Source organism: Capra hircus, unplaced genomic scaffold, assembly GCF_001704415.2.
Source record: "Capra hircus breed San Clemente unplaced genomic scaffold, ASM170441v1, whole genome shotgun sequence".
In the NCBI taxonomy this organism is placed as follows: Eukaryota; Metazoa; Chordata; class Mammalia; order Artiodactyla; family Bovidae; genus Capra; species Capra hircus.
In genome coordinates, this window is record NW_017189851.1 from 702,254 (window position 1) to 721,440 (window position 19,187).

The 19,187-nt window shown below is 67.8% G+C and overlaps 1 protein-coding gene across 1 annotated transcript; it reads right to left on the reverse strand.

Annotated features, from left to right (window-relative positions):
• Window positions 1-876: 876 nt before the first annotated feature.
• On the reverse strand, window positions 877-18,813 carry RTN4R (reticulon 4 receptor). The gene is made up of 2 exons (XM_018044869.1): window positions 18,694-18,813; window positions 877-2,554 (listed from the first exon to the last, which is right to left on the reverse strand). Exons 1-2 carry the CDS (start codon window positions 18,713-18,715, stop codon window positions 1,155-1,157), a joined length of 1,422 nt encoding a protein of 473 aa, XP_017900358.1. The 5' UTR covers window positions 18,716-18,813; the 3' UTR covers window positions 877-1,154.
• Between the last annotated feature and the right edge of the window lie 374 nt (window positions 18,814-19,187).

A 19,187-nucleotide genomic window follows, 5' to 3' on the forward strand; every position in this document is an offset into this window, starting at 1 on the left:
GCCCGCTGCCCCTCCCCTGGGCTCTGGAGCCCCAGCCGTGCCCACAGGCAGCCAGCTGGCTCCACGGCAACGCTCGCCACCCCCCACCCCCACCCCCACCCCAGTGGACTGTGTTCTTCCCTCCTCGGCTCTCCAGGCCCCGCCCCTGGGCGAGGGTGGGGTGGCCACATGGCTTCTCCAGTTTCAGTCCTTACGTCCAGGTTTTGAAAAAACGTGCGTGTTGATATTTTTGCCTGTGCTGCGTGTGAGCACACGTGTGGTCCCTGCCTGGCCTGTGAGTGCACGCGTGTACAGAATGGTGTGGGCGTGTGGAGCGCAGGCCCGGCTCCGGCTCTGCCATCAGCCCCCAGACCCAGGGGTGAGGGCGGCACACAGCCCCCTGCGGGCCTCTCGCGGCCTAGGGCTCCGTCAGGGCCACCCGAGCCTACCTGCAGGGTCCTCTGGGGCCCCCCAACCCACACGGGAGCTGGTGGGGGCAGCCAAGTGGTGCTGGGAGGCCAGGACCGCTAGGGACTCCGTGCAACCCCAGAGCAGATGGCCCCACAGAGGCAGCCTCCTCTTGCTGGGCGTGGTCTGCGCTGGAGTCACTGCTGTCAGGGCAGCCGGGAGGGAGGGGGCCAAGGCACATGGGGGTCGGCCTTAAGGCCAGCGGGGCTGGGAGGGGCGGCGGCCGGAGCGCTCCAGGTCCCTGCTGGCACAAGTGCTGGGCTGAAAGGGGTCTTGCTGCCCACCCAGGCCACAGCACCTGCAGCAGGCCCCCCCCCCTCACCACGCACCTTCCTGGGCCTCCGGGTGCCGTGAAGGGGGCGGGGCGGCACTTCCCGGCTCACCCCCCTCCCCTGGCTCACAGCACCCCCTAGCCTAAGAGGCCACAGCTTACGAAAAGAGCTCTTTATTCCACATCGTCCAGTATTTTTACACAAGTAAAATAAAATGCATATCTCTATATACTGCGTTCCGGGCGGGAGGCGGCGTTCTGGAACAAACGCCCCGCCGTGCCCTGTAAACATGACGGGTGGAGATGGGGAGGGCAGGCAGGCGGACGGTGGGCAGCGCCGCTAGGGAGGGCGGGCGGCCGGCTGGCTGGTGGTGCGAGGGGACCCCGTATGTACACACACCCAGCTGCTGAGTGAGGCCTTGCGCTCGGGGGCCAGTCAACAGCGCCCGAGCACCGTCCACAGCACCAGCGTCAGAGCCAGGGGGACGAGGCCGCAGGCGAGGCCGGGTGGGGCGCCTGAGCCCTCCACCCCGCCGCTCCCGCCGCCCCCACTGCCCGCCTGGCCCAGACGGCACTGGCTGCGCGTGCGGTTCTTGCGGGAACAGCCCGGCCGCCTTCGTGGGCCCGTGGTGGGGGAGCCCGGGGGCTGAGAACTCTCAGGCTGCACCGCGGTCAGGGGGGGCTCCGCCGAGCCCGGCAGGGTCCCGAAGGGCGAGTCGTTGATGTGCCGGGGGCCAGAGCGGTTGCCCGGTGCGATGTCGCCGGGTGGGACTCGTCCCTTGAGAGCGTTGCCGGCCGAGGCGGGCCTCCCAGCCTCCAGCACCGAGGCCTTGTCCATGGCGTCCGGCTGGCAGCACTTGGGCAGCCCCAGAGGCTCCTCGTCGGCAGGCCCGCCGGTCCAGATGGGAGGGGCCGGCCGCGAGGCCACGGCGCAACCCTCCAGATCCGGGGCGGCCAAGCGCTTGAGGTCACGGCCGGCCAGGCGCGCGGGCAGGCTGCAGGGCAGCTCTGACGAGGAGCCGCGGAACTGCTGCAGCCAGGCCCAGAGCGGGCGCGCCCGGCAATCGCACACCCAGGGGTTGTCGTTGAGCCGCAGGTACTGCAGGGACCTCAGGGGCGCCAGGGCCTCCGCGGGCAACGCGGAGAGGTTGTTGGCGAACAGGTAAAGCGTCATGAGACGGCCGAGGTCCCGGAAGGCGTGCGGGTGCACGCGCGCCACGCGGTTCTGGTGCAGCAGAAGGCGGTCGAGGCTGTGCAGGCCGCGGAAGGCGCGCTCGGGCACGCTGGGGATGCGGTTGCCGTGCAGGAAGAGGTGCGTGAGGTTGCCCAGGTCGCTGAAGGCGTCGTCGGGAAGTGCCTGCAGCCCGTTGTCCTGCAGGTAGAGGTACTGCAGGGCGGCCAGGCCGCGGAACAGGCCGGGGCCCAGCTCCCGCAGGCCGCAGCGGTCCAGGTGCAGCGTGTGTAGCCGGCCCAGGCCCCGGAACGTGGCGGGGTCCACAGCCCGCAGCTGCGCGTTGTCGCTGAGGTCCAGCTGCTCCAGGAGCGCCAGGCCGGAGAAGGCGGCCGCGTCGATGTGGGCCAGCGCGTTTGAATGCAACCACAGGATGGTGAGGTTGCGGCAGGCGCGGAAGCCGGCGGCGGGCACGTACGCAATGCGGTTGCCGTGCAGGAAGACTCGCTGGCTGGCGGCCGGGATGTCGGCGGGCACAGCCTGCAGACCCTGCTGCGGGCAGCTGGTGGTCACCTTGGGTTCGCTGTAGCACACGCAGGCGCCTGGGCAGGGCGCCGCCACCCTCCACGCCTGCAGCCACAGCACCCAGGCCAGCAGCTGGCTTCCTGTGGGCAGAGGGGAGGGCGGTGAGGGGGCGGGGCGGGGCCAGCGTTTGCAGGTGGGATTCCGCCCCTGTGAGTGGGTGGGGCCGGCGAGGGCGGGGCTGTGCGGAAGGGGCTGCTGTCCCCGTGAGTGGGCGGGGCCCTGTTGGGTCTGGGCTTGCAGGAGGGGCTCCGCCCCGGGACCTCTAGTGCGGGGATCCTTGCCCCACCCGCCATGAGGAAGCTGCTGCACCCCCAAACCCGCCAGGGGTCTCAAGCTCCGCGGGAAATCTTGACTGCCGCCTGGGACTCAAATACACGAGCTGCCACGCCGCAGCCACCACTTGGGGTCCACGGGAAGGCCTCCTGGGAGGGACACTCACACCTGCAGATGCCAGACAGCCCGTGGGCCTGTGCTCAGTCCCGGCACCAGCAGCTCACAGGCCAGGCGGGGAGAGAAGCCCCTGGAAAACACCGGTGCACCAGGTGGGCCCCACTCACGCCACGAGCCCGGGGCTACCGCTCATGTCCAGGCCTGTCTTCTGACAGCTTCTGCAGCAGCACCACCCACCCCAAGAAGGTCCTCACGGGCTGCAGGAAGGGTGGGGCTGTGACCCAGAGCCCCTGGAGCCGAGGCCTGTCTGGATTCCAAGGGGGCCTCCACCTAGGGAGCTGGGAGCTGCAGCCCCTCGGCCCTCAGCTGGGGTCTGGTCCCACAGCCGGACCCAGGAACCTGCTCCACCAGCCCCTGGATCAGGAGCCCTGAGGGCAGGGGCAGGCGGCAGGCAGGTCCAGGACTGGGGGTGCTGCAGCCCCGCCCGAGAGTCCCTCCCGAGAGCCCCTCCAGGCAGGCATGCTTCCTGGTGAACCTCCGCCTCCTCCCCTCCGCCTCATTTTCTGTCTCCTTCCCAGGCGAGGAGCTAACTCCAGTCCAGCTGCCCCCAACCCTCCCGCCCAGACACTCTCCCAGGGGTTCCGCCCCAGCCAAGGGGGTGCAGCTACCCTCTTCCCTCCTCCATCGCGGGGCCTCACCCAAGACCTGGAGTGGGTGGGAGAGCGCTCCTGGGTACTGTCCCCAGGCTGGGCTCACCGGTAGGGTCACATGCCCAGCACTGGGCTCCCTGCCTGTCACCCCACCATTAGAGCCTCTGCTTTGAATGCAGAGGTTCTTTCTGCCTCGGGAGTGAGTCTATTAAAATGTGAATCCCCCTGGGAGGGTTACGGCTTATCAGCTAACACTTGAGTTATCAGCTAACACCTTCGTTGACAGCTAACACCTGCATTGACAGCTAACACCTTCGTTGGCAGCTAGCTAAGAGCAGGATTCTGCAGACCTGAGGCCAGCAAAGTGCTGGGGTTGAAGCCGGGAAGGAGAAAGGAGAGGACCATGGGCCAGCTTCCCCCACCCAGGACTGTGACCTTGGGCTCCCACCCCTTCCTGGGTCCTCTCTGCCTGGGCAGGTGCCGACGCCTGCCCCAAGCCCAGAGGCCCAGCAGGCCGGGTGTGTCCACTGGGGCTGGTCCGTTTGTTGGCTGCTGGGGACACGGAAGCCCCAGGCCCACCCCCTGCAAGCCCTGGATGCCCCTCCCTGGCTGGCAGCACACAGGAGGTCACCGGGTGGCATCTCAGCTGGCATCCCCTCCCTACTGTCTCCTTCCAGGCCCCCTTTGGGAGGCAGGGCCCGGTGAAGCCAGCTCCGGGGCCTCTCACTGCTGTTACCGCAGAATGTGCCTGTGCTATAAAAACGGTACATCCTGTTCCTAAAACCTTGTGGCAGAGGACTCTCTGGGGTGGGGGCCGGGCGGGGGGCAGGTCCTCCTCATCAGGCCGGACTCTGGACCTCACCACCATGGCTGGGCCGCCAGCGTGACCAACCCGCCGCATGCCTGCCGACTGAGATTTGTTACCCTCACCCCGTGACCCGGGGCTCCCAGGCCGGCAGCCACGGTCTGTGAAGTTGTCTGGGTTGAGGTCGGCTGACCACCAGAACTGGCCGTCCCCATGAGGGGCCTCCAGAGGACCACAGGCCACGGGCCACGTGTCTGGGCCCTGCCAGGAGGCAGGCATCAGGCACACAGACATGGCTCCCCTCGCCCAGCCGGCGGCTTTTTGGAAACCAGCTTCTGAGGGTCAGCCCCTCTGCACGGGCCCTGCTGTCAGCACAGCGGCCGGCGGTGGGCCCGCTCCTCGCCTCAGCCGCCGTAATTGGCTCTGGCCTGGCCCCCTTGGGGCCTGCCCGCTGGTCTCCATGGCAACCCCTCTGCTGAGCAAGCAGAGGGGGCATCTCTTTATGAGATAATCAAGCCCAACTTTGGGTTATGTGTTCATAATCACGGCGGGCACCCTGGAACGTGGGGGGCCCCACCAGGTATCGGGAGGCTGCCCCTGGCCACGCCCCAGGGCCTGGACCCCACCACTCACCTAATCCCTCCCACCTTAGAAGGTGTCCCCACCCCCCGTCCCTCAGCTGTCCCCAGACTGTCTCCCAGCCCATCCCCTTGTCCCGCCGCCCCTCCCTGCTGGCTTCCGCTGTCCTGGCCTCCCAGGCCTCCAGGTCTGCCCCCATCAGATGCTCTCAGGCTACGCCCTGCTCACCTGCCTCTCCTTTCTTTCCCCTCAATCCCCTCCAGGCTCCGGCTGGCCGCCCACTGCCCTGGCCCCACTGGACCCCAGTGGGAGCTGACCTCCTGCACACAAGGTAAGAAAACCACCCCGTGCGCGGACCTCATTCACAGAGATCACGGTACGGCACGCCAGGCCCCCTCAGGCCCCTGCAAGCCTCATGACCCGGGTCCCTGCCAGGCCAAGGCCCCCTCAGGCCCTGCAAGCCTCACGACCTGGGTCCCATCCAGGCCAAGGCCCCCTCAGGCCCTGCACCTCACGATCTGGGTCCCTGCCAGGCCAGCAGGCCCCCTCAGGCCCCTACAAGCCTCACGACCCGGGTCCCTGCCAGGCCAGTAGGCCCCCTCAGGCCCTGCACCTCACGATCCGGGTCCCTGCCAGGCCAGCAGACCCCCTCAGGCCCTGCAAGCCTCACAACCCGGGTCTCAGCCAGGCCAGAAGGCCCCCTCAGGCCCCTGCAAGCCTCACGACCTGGGTCCCATCCAGGCCAAGGCCCCCTCAGCTTCCCCCAAAGCCAAGCCCTCCTGTCCCGGGGCCTCCGCACAGAATGGCCGGGGTCTCCTCCGGTGCTCTGCCCGCAGAGGGGCGCCTCCGGCTCAGGCCAGGCCTGCTCTGGAGCCGTGGTCCGTGGCTCAGGGCTGCACTCAGGGGAGCACCAGCCCCTGGGGCCTTGGGGGCGGGGGCTTGGGGACCAGACGCCGTTCAGGGTCTCTCTTCCTGGCTGGCTGACGAGGCTGGGAGGCTGGGAGGTGTCGGGCCTGGCGCGGCCTCCAAGGCCATCTGCACCGAAGAGATGGCGCAGGGCTGCCAGCCTTGAGGCCCAGAGCCTCCCTGCGGCAACGGAGAGGCTGTGACACCCACTCCGCAGGCTGCCGCGAGGGCCCACCAGCTGGTACAAAAGGCCCGAGTCGGAGTCGCACGAGAACCCGTTTTCTTTTCGGCGTGTGAGCCCACCTTCAGATTAGGAAGCTGAGGCAGTGAGAGGCTAAGCTGTGACCTGCTGCCACTCAGAGCAGGTCCTGGGGAACACGTGCAAAACAAGGAGCCACAGAACGGCCGGGAGGGGCAGGAGGCACCAGCAGTCCCGGCCCAAAGGGCAGCCGGCGTGGCCACTCCTGGAGCAGGGCCCAGGCTCGGAGGTGTGGGCAGCTGGCCACGGGTCCTGAAGCCTGGGGTTGGTGGTCTGTGGCGGGCTTGGGCAGCACCCGCCCAGGACCCTCTCGAGCACCAAGAATGTCCCACGGAGGGTCGCATCGCCAACCACGGTTACAAGGCAGAACAGGAGGCCACAGCCAGCTTAACCAGGCCAGAAATAGCTCGGGTGGGGGAGGTGTCCACGCACCGCAGAGGGTCACGGCTCCCCAGCGTGGCTGCGCCCGTGCCCCATCCCTGCCGGCCCCACCCGCGACAGGCTCACCGCCCGCCCCCGACGTCCATCTGTCCCCCTCGGTCATTGCTGTTTCTCATCCTCACCGCCCACCTTCCGTCCGGCCGGCAGGCACAGACACGCTCAGTGCGGCACACGTGGCCAGGCCGTTTCGGGCCCCTTGCCCAGCTTGGGGGTGGGTGGTGGGGGGGCGTGGGCTGACCCGATCCCTAGCGGGCAAGGTGACCCCCTGTGGCAGGCGGGTGCGGGACACGGGTTGAGCAGTGGTGGTGACAGGCCCGCTGTGGGCAGAGCTCATGACGGGCAGACCTGGGGTGAGCGGGCCCGGCGGTCTCCGGGGGACTAGCGTGTTGCCTGTTTTACAGGCGAGGGGGTGCGGTTTCGGGCTGGCGGGTGGGGCACCCGCTCACAGCCCAGGAACTGGCAGGCGTGCCAGTCTCGGGGGTCCGGGCACTGAAAGGCCTGTCTGAGCCGCAGAGAGCCAAAGCTCCTACCCCTGCCTCAGCCAGCAGCCCTGCCTCAAGCCCCCGATTTCCAGCCAACACGCACCTGGGAGGCAGTTACACAGAGGGTGATGGGGGTGGGGTGGGTGGAGGGGGCCTGGCCACACAGAAGCGGGAGGCCTGGGTGCAGAGCGCACCCACCCGCGTGCTCTGAGGGTGGCTTGGGCGTGGCCCTGCTGGGACCCTGTGGTCCAGGCGCACACTAGACCCCACCACGTGGTGTCGGGGGGCTGCCGGGGCCATGGAACCCAGCTGGCCGCAGGCAGACATAGAGCGGAGTGCACTGGAGCCGCTGCAAGCGAGGACCCAAGAGCACCCTCTGACAGGCGGGACGCGGGGTGCGTGGGCTGCAGGCCTTGGAGCCAAGCCTGGGCTGCTGGCACGCAGGGCTTGGGACCCCGCCCTGTCCAGGCACCTGCTCTTCCACGGCGCCCACCTACCCGGGGCCCCACTGGGCAGGCGGCGGGGGGGAGGGGTGGCTCTGATGACACCACACCGGAAGCCTGGTCCAGCCCCAGGACCGCGGTGCAGGCCACGCCCGACACCCAGCAGGGAGTCAGCAGGCACTTCCTCCTTCCACCACGCACACCAGCAAACACCGGCTGCCTAATTACCTGGGGGCCTCTGTCCGCACGGCCCGGCTCGTCAGGGTCCTGTGCTAATGTGGGGCAGCGGCCATGGTCGGCTCGCGTCCCCAGTGGACGCTGATGAGGAACCGGCTGCTGGCCGACATGCCCCTGCCCTGGGGGACCCAGAGGCGGGGCATGCCCCACGCCAGGGCCTGGGCCCTGCTGCCACACAGCTACCACCAGGCCCACCAGCCTACCCCACCGCCATCCACTGCCCGCTCCTGTCCTGGACCAGATGCCGAGCCTGGCAGGGCAGACAGCTGGCTCCTGCCCTCCCCCATCCTCCTGGGACCTTGCCTCTGCGGTCAGCTCGAAGCTGACCGTTCCCGCGAGGCTCTTGTTGGCCGCCTCTGGCAGGACCACTGCAGTGTGGGAGCCCACGCCCGGGGCCCACACTTCGGGCGTGCACTGTGGGCACGCACGCACACGTACACACGCCCTCTCTGGACGTGTGCTGCTGGGGCCTGGGTGATCTGGGCTGAGAGGTGAGCCCGCTGGACAGCCCCGGGGCTGCTGTGGCGAGGGGACGCCGGCAGGCGTGGGAGCCCCAGGGCCGGGCCGAGGGGTCGGCCGGTCTTCGTGGTGGGAGCTGATGGGCTGCCGCCTCTGCGGCTCCTGAGCCCTCGGCCCTTGTCGGCATGGGCGAGGAAGCCAGCGGCAGCCTTTGCAGAGCAGGACTTACTCAGCTCTGAGAAGACAACGCTGGGCTCTGGAGGCTCTGGACCGCTCACCCTGGGGATCAGCCTGTCCTGGCTCTTGACTGCTGCGGTCACCGCTGACCCGAGGGGCAGCTGGACTGGGAGCCTGCTCCTGCGGTCCCAGGAGGGCCAAGTCTTCCCAAACGCTCCTGACCGGGGTGGTTTGCGCTCCGAGACGGGCTAACCCCGGGCGGGGTGCTTGGGGGCTGTGAGCGGCAGCGCTTGGGTGGGGCAGCGACCGGCAAGGGAGACGGTGGGGAGCAGCGGCAAGGCCCAAGGAGCACCCCGGCCAGAGGCAAGCGGGGGGCCCGGACCCTCAGCCCGAGACGCTGCCGCTGGCCAAGGCTACCACTTCCGGGCGACCGTGTGTCCACGGGAGGCTCCGGGGAGGCCTGCTGGCAAGGAGGTCCCGCGCGCCACGGCCTCTCCCCTTTCCTGACCAAGGTGCCCCACTTTCATTATTTGTCCTTAAATGGGAAGAGCTGTCAGCCACAGCCTGGATCCTGACGTTGGGGGAAGTACGTCAAACCTGGCTCTCTGTCCCCTCCTCCCACCAAGTGGGCGTGTGGTGCTGGCGGGCCAGCGAGCGCCCTGCTGCCCGTGTGACCCGGCCCCGAGCCCTGGAGGGGGAGGGACCCTCCTGCCCCAGCGCAGGGTGGACACGAGGCAGCCCCGAGCACTCCCGCATCAGGGCCGTGGGTCGTGCAGGGCTGTCGCAGGAGGCCCTTTCTGTCCACCCTGGCACCCAGCTTTACACGCGCCCAGCGCCAGCGGGCCTCCTGGGAACACCCAAGGCACCGACACCCCTCACTCCTGGGGGCTAAGCTACATGTCCCCAGTGCAGCGAGGAGATGGCCATCAACCCCACACCTCAGACGTGGGCGCAGAGCCTGATGGAGGGGCAGTGACCACGGGGAGCCAGCAGGACGCTCAGGGGCTTATCAGGTGACTGGGCACAGCGTGCAAGACCGCCGCCTGCCACTCCAAGTGACCAGGGCAGGCCCCGAGCCCCAAGGGACCCAGAGAGCTTGTTGGGGAAGCAGCCCCTGCAGCGGATGAGCCGCTGAGCCCCCTGTGCAGCGCAGGCTCTGGGCTCCCCGACCTCCCGAGCACCACTGCCTCAGCCCAAGCGTCCCACCCCGTGGGCTGCCCAAGGTGGACCCCAAGGAGCGACGGCCCTGGTCTCTGCCATGGCCTCTGGGACGTGCAGAGCAGCTCCTGCCTGATCACCCACACCCACCAGTCGATGGCCCCTCTCTCAACAGAGCACCCCACCAGCCTCCATGCCTCCCTGGTAAACACTACCAGAAAACCAGGTGTCTGGAAGAGGTGCCAATGCTGACAAAGTGGAAATGATTCTAGAGGAAGCAGAAACTGCGGTGAGTAGATGAAAACGGGAAATCCAACTGGTGTCCTCACGGGGACAGAGGGGGCCATACAACAAGAACAGGGTGCTATGAAAAAGGAGCCGGCAGGAAACAAGAAGAGCCCCGGGAGCTAAAGATAGGCCTGCTGAAGTCACAGAAATCGATGGGAAGTCTGGAAACCAAGGTCAAGGAAGCCTTCCAGAAAGAACAACAGCAACAAAGACAAGAACGGAAGAGAAGCAGACGAGCACGGAGCCAACACCTGCCTCGGGGAACTCCAGGAAGAAGAGCAGACGACGGATGACGAGAGGGGAGCTGCCGAGGGATGGCGCTGAGAGCTGCCCAGAGCTGGAGACCCCCTTGGGCGAGTGCCTGGCACGACGTGGGACATTCATGGCGCGACCTCAGGCCTCAGGGTCAGGAGAGGAACCGCGACACGGCTGCACGCTCACTCTGGAGTGGGCCACGCGGCTTAGACCTGCTGATGTTCGAGGGCTCACAGGCTGGTTCTTCACGGGGCCTTTTTTAGACAGTGGAATGTGCTTCAGCTAAAACTGGACGTGAACCCAGAAAGAGAGAAACACAAACCCCAAGAAAGACTGGGCAGTGAAGGGCAGTCAGGGGCAGCTGTGAAGGGACGGCCACGTGCCCGGCCCGGGAGGGGATGGCAGGTGAAGGCCTGGAGGGAGATACTCCCTCCACCCCGGGGAGAAACCAGACCGCCAGCAGAGTGCCTGCCGTGGCACCTGGGACAAGGGCAAAAGGCAAAGTCAGCTGTAAACTCCAGGAAAAACCAAGGGCCATGCCAGAGCGAGGGGTCACCCCCCCGTGGCCACGCGGTGATGAGCAGCCACGTGGCCTGGGTTAGGAAACACTGGCTATGAATTCAACTGGTAGCCTTGCTGGCGAGTGTGCTAGAGAACGGGGGCTGGGGGCGGAGCCATGGACACGTGGGGGTAACCACCTGGAAGAACGGGGGCGCGGCGGCAGCAGGTGGGTTGGAGGAGGACCGCGCCCCAGAGCCCCAGGACCAGCCTCCCAGGGCCCGGCGCAGGCTTTAACTTTGAGCAAGATGCGGCCGACCACGGTGTTATCTTTTTAAAAAGACTGCAGGCTTGGCAGCGAAACCTCAGAAACAGAGATAAATAAAAAGAAGAAAGTAAAGTGTCTCTGCCAGAAGGTGAAGAGGAACGTGGGTTAGCGGCAGCATTTCCAAGGTGCGGGGCGGGGGAAGAGACTGGGGCTGATGCTCCCCAAGCCTCCGGCGCGCGGCGGGCGGCTGGCTGCTCCTCAGCCGTTGCTCGGCCAAGGGTGGCCAAGGACGCCCCCGGTCTCCAGGGAGCGTCAGGCGCTCGGCTCCGAGGCCTTGGAAATCCAGGCTCTCGGAGGGATCGCTTCCAGCCTGAAGATCATCCGTGCTCCGGGCCCCTCAGAGTCCCCCACCCTGGGTGCTCCCGGGTCACAGATCCGACCCCTGACCCCAGACTGGGGACCCTTAGAAGCAGGGAAGCTGGGGGAAAACCCCCGGGGCCTTGGGGTGGGGGTCCGCTGACCTTGGCAGAGCGCGGACAGGCCTCCCCTCTGCCTCTATGCGAGCCCCAGTCGTGTGCCTGCATCCAAACGCCCGGCGTGCGGAAGGGGTGGGTGACGTGAATAAGTAATTGCTCTTTTATTAACGAGTGATAAATTATTCCTATATGATTGTGTGATAACTCTGCCTTATTTGAAATCAATTTGGGATGGAGCTCGTTGGCGGCTTCTCACCAGCGAGGGTGGGAGCACCGGGTGCCGCTGCTGGTGGAAAGCAGGTCAGGGCACTTCGGCCGCTGTGCCAGGCGCCCCAGGGCGGGGCAGGCAGGCTGGCCTGGTTTCCTGAGCACCCGCCCCCGGGGCCCAGAAGTGCCTGAGGCCGAGGTCGGGCTGGGGAGCAGCCCCGGAAGGCCCCGGGCATTGCTGGGGATGCCCTGCAGCTGGGCACTGGGGGCCACCTGCACGTCACACCGCTTGGCCCTGCTGAGGCCCTGCCTGTCGCCCACCTGGCTCCCACCTGGGCCTCCGCCCTCTGCCCAGCCTGACACACTTTTGCCTTTTCGCCCAGATTTTTCCTAATTTATTTCACGTCCTCTCTCCCTGCTCAGCCCGGGGACTCCAGCAACCTCGGGTTCTCAGATCCGGGTTTGTGGTCTGTGAATGGGGCCTGGTGCTGAAGGGAGGGCTCCGCAGAGGCACCGAACCCCCAGGCTGCTGCCCGCGAGCAGGTGACGAGTGCGGTCCCTAGGGCCACCATCTGTCTCGGCTGTGACGGGCCCTTGGTGATGTCCGGGAGGGACGCAGCAGGAACGGCTCTTTGGGGAGAGTTTTTCTTTTGCAGATTCTCCCGCAGGAAGCCAGACGCTCGTCACACCTGTCCCCGTGTCAGCCTCTGCCTGGCAGAAACTGGGGCTGAGGCTGGGAGATGATGTGAGGCCTGGACCTGGCCAGGGACCCTGCGCCCGCTGGTGGGAGCTTGGAGCTCGCCACCCCCACCCCCACGGCCCCGTCCGTCCAGCTCGAGTTCCCTTCACCCCTCCCTGCACCCCTCTTGGCCCCTCTACTCATCTGACCCCCACCCCGCCCCCGCCCTCCCAAGCCCCACACGGCAGGCCATCCCGGGGTCCTGGGGCTTCTGCTCACACCAGGAGTCCCCGGTCCTGGGCCAGGATGGGGTCCCAGTGTGGCCTCATTGGGGGCCCAGTGGGGCCCAGGCCTCAGGCTCCTCACCAGCCTGCCAGCGCCCATGCCAGCTCCTCTGGGGACCCTTGTGGACTTTCAGGCATCTCCCTGGGACCCGAGGGCCTGACTATGTCACAGGAATCTCAAGGTCCCCGCGGCCCTGCATGGGACCCTGCCGGGGACGCAGCTGGAAGCCAGACGCCCTCAGGGACCTGTCGGGGGTCCCCCTGCCCCTCATGTCGTGTGAAGCGTGGGGCACAGCTCTCCCCACCAGCAGGGCTGAGGAGGGTGCTCCCCAAGCCTGGCCTCAGCTGTCAGGCCAAACTGACCATCCCAAGGGGAGGCTGCCACGCGGCGGGTGGGCAGGTGGGTGGGGGCCCGGATGGGGCACACGGGTGGGGGCACCCACACTCCCGTCTGAGTGCCACCTGATATCCTGGGGGCAGGGCAGGACATGGGGGTCTCAGGCAGCGCCATCATAGCCTCTTTTCCCATAGCATGGCCCAGCGCAGGGCAGGGGGTTCCCGGCTGAGCAGAAAGGGGCCCCAAGAGCTAGGACAGTCAAGCCCCTAGTGGGGCCCTGGGCAGCAGTCTCCACTGACTCCCTTCGAAACCTCCTGAGTGGCAGGGAGGCCCAGAGGGCGAGGGGCCTGCTGGGGCATGGCTGGCCTGGGGCCAAAGCCCAGGCTCTTCACGCAGGGCTCCTGCGCCCTCGTGGAGAGCACTGCTCGCACGTGGGCACCCTCTGCAGACCTGCACCCTGGGGGCCACCTTGGGCACCCAGCCTGTGCTCAACTGCCACTGGCCCCAAAGACCACTGGCGCCCAGGGCCCTGGGCACTGACTCAGGGCACTCCCTAGGGCCACCCCACCGTTCCTGCACCCACCCCAGCCTGCGCCCAGATGCCAGCCCTGGGCTGAACTTGGAGACGTGGACGGGGGGGAGGCAGGTGTGTGAGTGCCAGATGCTGGGACCCGGGAGCCAGAGCGGAAGAGACTTTCCTGAACGAGACCCCGAATGCAGGCCTCGTTGAGAGGGGGCGGACACAGGAGAGTTTGGGACAGGAGGAGCCTGGCTGGCAGCGAGTTTTAGGACAGCGTCTCAGAGCCTGAAAGGAAGATGAGATGGCGGCGAGCACACGTGGGCGTCCGTGGCCACGGGCCCCGGAGTGGGCCAGTCTGCAGCAGACCCCCGGGGAGGGATACAGGGGGCTGGTGGGGAGGGGTCCAGCTTGACACTGGACTTGCCCTTGGGGAAGGGTAGCGGGAGGTGGCCAGGACGCTGGGCCTTGGGCCCGGATGCAGGGGTGGAGGGATGTGTGGTACAGGGCAATGACCACCAGACAGACTGAAGCTGGGGAGCCTGAGACCCCCAGAGAGGCACGTGGAGGGAAACGGGTATTGAGCTGCCAGGGGTGGCAGCCCAGGGGCCTGAGACTCCCCTCATCCGCACGCGCCTGGCACACAGCCCGGAGGCAGCGGACATTTGTTAACCAACCCCTGGGAGCTGAGGCCCAGACGGCTCTCCGTGGCAGGCCAGGCTGAGGCCTCAGAGCTGGCCCTGCTTGGCCGGCCCGGAGGCCAGCAGGTCCAGGGGCTGTGGACTGCTTACTGGCCTCGAGCCCCGCCCCGCCATGCAAGTCCTCTCTGTGTGTGTGCTGAGCACCTACTTGCTACTGGAGCAGCCACAGGATGCCATGAGCCAGCCCCCTGCCCCCACGGGACCCCCACACACACCCAGCACCACACACACCTCTGACTCAGGGCGTTTTCCCACCCACGAAGGCACCAGGCCGGGAGTTGGCCACCGTGGGTCATGGACGAGGCCTCTGGTGGCCGGGAGAGGGTGGTGCTGCCCAAGGTCACACAGCAGGCTGGCCCTGCCCGGGCTGATCCAACAGCCGCCAGACTTCAGGCCGGGGAGAATTCTGGCAGGTCCCCGAGCCTGTCCCATCTGGGCTCTGGTGGGAGGTAAATAAAGGCACCATCTCAGCAAGGTCGCAAGGGTTGGGACAGACCAGGGACACCGTGCTGGGCCCAAGCAGTTGAGGGGCAATCTGAGAGGGCTCCCTGGAGGAGGTGAGGGACCCAGGGCCCTGCAATGGCTCGAGCCCCTCAGTACCCCACCCCTTCCTCGATGGGCCCCTCACCCATCAGCTTCAGCCTCAGCCTGACATTTCCCGTGACATTTGCTGCAAAGAAATAGAGCCATAAACCCAAAGGTTAAATTTGCACATTGCCTTGCTGCCAGGAGAGCAAGGTCCCTCCGCCTACCAGGTCTGTGGCTGCAGGGCTTGTGTGGGACAGCCCATCCTCCCCGGGGCCCTGGGTGGGGGCCCCAAGGTCCCCCTCCAAGCCCTTCCATTGGATCTCAGCCACCAGTTCCCAAAGCAGGCTCCTGGGCACCGCAGGCCCTGAGCGTGCTATACAGGGTGCCCGTCAGAGGGGCTCTGCCCATCCAATGCCCTGCAATAAAGGAGCTCCATCAGCACCTCCTACCCAGCCAGTCCCAAACCTGCCTGACCACGAAACGCTCGTCCAATCCCCCCAACACTCCATGGAACCAAGATCCCCTGGAGCCTGCTCTGTGATGGTGTTGGGCCAAGGAGCACCCTCCCCCGCCCCGGGGGCGCCAGGCGGCTGCCTGAACAAAGCTGAGTCAGCTTGGGACACCCCGCTTCCTGTCCTGGGCTCCCCATGTCAGCATGGGCCTGGCTGCACGTGCCAGGGCCTGGCTGGGGCAGGGCAAGTGCCGGGCGTGAGTGCGGCTGCCTGGCTCCTTCAGCTCCACCTCTGGGTTAGGGTGGGCAGGTGGCAAGGCAGTGGCCAGGGCCCCCATGGCCCACTGTCCACCCCAGGCCTGCTAGGAGATGGCAGTTAGGACTCTGCAGGGCCGGGGAGGGGGCTGTCAGAAGGCAGCAGGGGAGAGGCCGGCCCACTGCGCCGGGGGCACCAGGGCTGGACCAGGGTGCGGCTGGCAGGCCCAGGCGGGGCGTCAGAGGCCCTTGGAGCCCGGCTCTGGGCAGGTGGGCTGGGCTGGGCCAGGCCCCGCCTCCTATGGGGCCCCTGCGTGGGGTGTGCACCCGGTCTCTGGTCCTGCTGCCCAAGCGGCCGTGGTGAGAGGCCAGGGCCACGTAGGACGCATGACTGAAGGCAGGTCCTCGGAAAGGGCTTCCACCCTCACCCGCACACCCGGACACACAGGAGCGGGTCCCGTCACATGCAGAGTTTAGGACACAGAGACCAAGGAACAAGCTGAGGCAGAGGACGCCCGGCCAGGCCCACAGGCTCTAGCGGCAGTGGGGATGCGGCTGCGGGTGCTGCCTGCCCTTGGGCCCGGGCGGGTGCTTCCAGCTCCGTGCTCACCTGCCCTTCAAAAGCACTCAGTCCTAGCAGCTCGAGATGGGCAAGGGCCACGGTCCTCAGCTGCTGGGTTCAGAGGGGGTCTGACAGGCCAGGAGAGCCGGGGAGGGAGTGAGTGAAGGGCCACCCAGGAGCAAAGGTGGGATCTGGGGACCGGCCGCTGGGAGGGGAGGAGCGGGTGGACCTGGGGGCCGGAGGTCAGGGCACATTGACTGCAGAGCCAAGAGCAGTCAGGAAGGCCAGGACGGGGCCCAGGGGCAGGGGAGCCACTCACACCTACGCCCCACTCCCAGTGACACCCCTATTCTCCCCTTGGGCTCCTGACCCCCTGTGCACGCACAGACTGAGTCTCTGTGAGGGCTTTCTGGCTACAGGCCCAGGAGAGCTGGAAACACAGACCCCCCGGGGGGGGGGACTCCCCTCTGCCTTCTGGAGCCCCAGCATGTCTCCCACAGACCCCCCCCCGCCGAAAGACCTCCTGCTGGTTGAGACTCCCAGCCCAGGGTCACCTGCTCCACCTTTCCTCCATGGCCACAGGGAGAGCCAGCCCTGACCGCAGGCCCCCGGCTGGCACTGGTCATCGCGTCAGGAAGCTAAAGCTCGGGGTTCAGCAGCCTGGTGTGGGGGACACCCGTGGCCATGCCCCCCTCCTGCAACACCCTCTCTCCCTTCGGCCCCCACCTGACCCTCCCTTCTCCAGCTCCCCAGGGGCCTCCGTGGGCCTTTGTTCCCCATCTTAGTGGGGAGCGCCCTGCTGGCAGTGCAGGACTCCAGGAGGACTTCCCTGTGTGGGACTGCGGACCAGCACGGGGTGCCGGCGCTCCCAGTAGGCTGCAGGCAGAAGCACTGGGGCCAGCACTCTGTGGGGGCCTCACCCTTCACGTGTCCCTAGCTACTCCCGAGGGAGGCCTGATCACTGACCCATGTCCCCAGTGAGGTAAACCGCATACCCAAGGTCACACCACGCCGGTGGCGGAGCTGGGACCACATCCAGGCCCTGATTCTCCTGCCATTCCACACCCAGGAATTGGGGTCTGTGAGCAGCCTCCTGCCTCAAGTGGGCACTGGTTCCTCTCTCACCTCCAGTGGAGCAGGAGTGGGGAGGGTACCCACTTTACAGATGGGAAGACTGAGGCTAAGAAAGGGAGCAGCTAGCCCCCACTGCCTGCCCCATCACGGGACCCACCCCACAGCCTATAGGGACGAGCTGCTTGTCCTCATTCTATAGACAAAGACTGGCCCTGTTGGAGGGGGCCAGGTGGTGTGGCCCCACCTCTCTCAGCCCTGGCCTGGGGTCCTGCTCTCCACGGTGAGAGCGGGTAACCTGCATCCTTACCTCAGTCCTCCACTCCAGCAGCTGAGGCAGGTGACCCACCATAGAACCCCTCACCCAGAGGATTCTTGCTGCGGAGACCACCAGCCACCGGGGACAGACCCTTCGTGAGGTCACCGTGGGTCAGCTGTGGGGTGGGCCTATGCCCTCCCTGAACTGGACCAAGTGGCAGACTCCAGGGCGTGCCAGGGGCTGGCCTGTGTGTCACGGCACTGAGGCCCTGACCTCGAGGTGTGAAGTGGACCTTCCCCACCCAGGGGGGCCCCAGCCCCCATCAGCCAGCTCTGCCTCAGCCTGGGGGGAGGGGGGCAATCAGACACCTCTTTGGCCTCAAGCCCAGGGCTGGGCACTGAACTAGCTTCCAGCACATGGCTCCCGGGGCTCTGCCACAGACCCGGGTCGGGGGAAGCCGGCCGTGGCCTGCCTGGGCACACAGGGCACCTGCACCGGGGCAGAGGAGACACGCCGCTGTGCTCACAGGAGCACGCGGTCATGAGAACAGAGACACACGTGCAGACGCATGTCTAGTTCAGGCCACACAGGCTCCGGGGCTGGGCATGGAGGATCCCTGGACACCGGGCGGCTCCTCCAGCCGGATTCCCCCACCCTGAGTTCCGGCTGCCCGGCCTCCCCGCCAGGACACGTGCTCAGGTGCGCCCAGCATGAGCCCACTGAGGCGACCACAGCGCCCGTGCTATGTGCACGCGGGGCCGTGGGCGTGCGGGCGGGGGTGGATGTGCACCACAGCGTGTGCGCGCGTGCACGCGGGGCAGCCTGGCACGCGTGTGCACATGCGTGTGCAAGTGTGCAGCCTTGTGGACATGAGCACGTGCAGAGAAACGTGTGCAGCCTGCGGCACCACGGACATGAAGGGGGGGGGACCAGGGGCGCACCCTCCAGGAAACGCATGCCCCACCCGCCCCCAGCCCTTCACACCAGGTAGAGGGGAAGGGTCCCGCGGGAGCCGCCAGGGAGGGGGTGCTCGAGCCCCTCCACGTCCCGAGCCCCTCCACGTCCCCTGCCCCTCCGCGCAGCCCGCAGGGGCCCTCAGGTTGCGGATGAGGGGTGCTTGCCTGCACCTCTGCTCATCCGCCCCCTGGGTGGGGGACAGCTCTGGGTCAGCCCCGCCCTCCGCGCCCTCTACTGTCGCCGACGCCCCCATCATCCCGCTGCGGTCTGACCCCAGAAAAACCAGAGGTCCTGAGCCGAGTCCGCGGGGTGCGAGGAGGGAGGCAGCTGGACACCCCCACCCCTGCTGGGTGCCCGCGTTTCTGCAGACCTGCTAGTTAACCCCTTAGCGGCCGGGCGCTCCGAAGCGGGACCCACCCTTCCCGACAGCGGACCCCCACCTTGGCCCCGCCGCCGGCCCCGCCACCGCCGCCAACTTTCCCGGAAAGCGGCAACTTTTCCTGCCGCCGCGGGCTCCGCCCTCCCGGGGCCGGGCGGCACTGCGGTGACCCTCCGCAGCCCCCGGAAGCCCGGGCGCGCCCCGAGTCTCAGGGAGGGGCGCCCAGATCCCGCGCGCGGCCGGCCCGGGCGCGGCACTCACCTCTGGCGGACGCCCTCTTCATCGTAGGGGTCGGGCGGGGCGCGTCGGGAACCGAAAGTCGCTCCGGGGCCGGCGCCCGTCCGCCCGCGGCCGGGTCCGCATCCAGGCGCCGCCGCTCCGGCCCGGCCCCGGCCCGGCCGCGGGACGAGGCTGCGCGCTCCGCCCGGTCGGCTGGGCTGCGGGCGGCGGCGCGGAGGCGAGGGCGGCGGGCCGGGAGCCGATGAATGTTTTATGGGATCATGTGGTTTGACGCGCGAGCGCTCCGCCGGGTCCCCGCCGGCCGGGCCGGGCGGGGCGGGCCGGGGGCGGGCCGGGGCGGGGCCTGGCGGCGGGCTAGGCGCCCACCTGCGCGCGCCGGGCCGGGCCGGGCCGGGCCGGGCCGGCGGGAGGGGCGTGGGCCGGGGACGCGGGCTGGGCGGCGGGGAGGCGCTCGGCCCGCCCGGTGCAGCGGCGCCGCGCGGCCCGGACAAAGGCGGCGCGTTTCTAAAGAGGCG

Coding starts and splice junctions, on each gene's coding strand:
- RTN4R (XM_018044869.1), bottom strand. CDS start 18,715: ATGAAGAGGGCGTCCGCCAGAG. Junction 2,555..18,693: donor GAAGAGGGCGTCCGCCAGAG/GTGAGTGCCGCG, acceptor CTCTGCCCACAG/GAAGCCAGCTGCTGGCCTGG.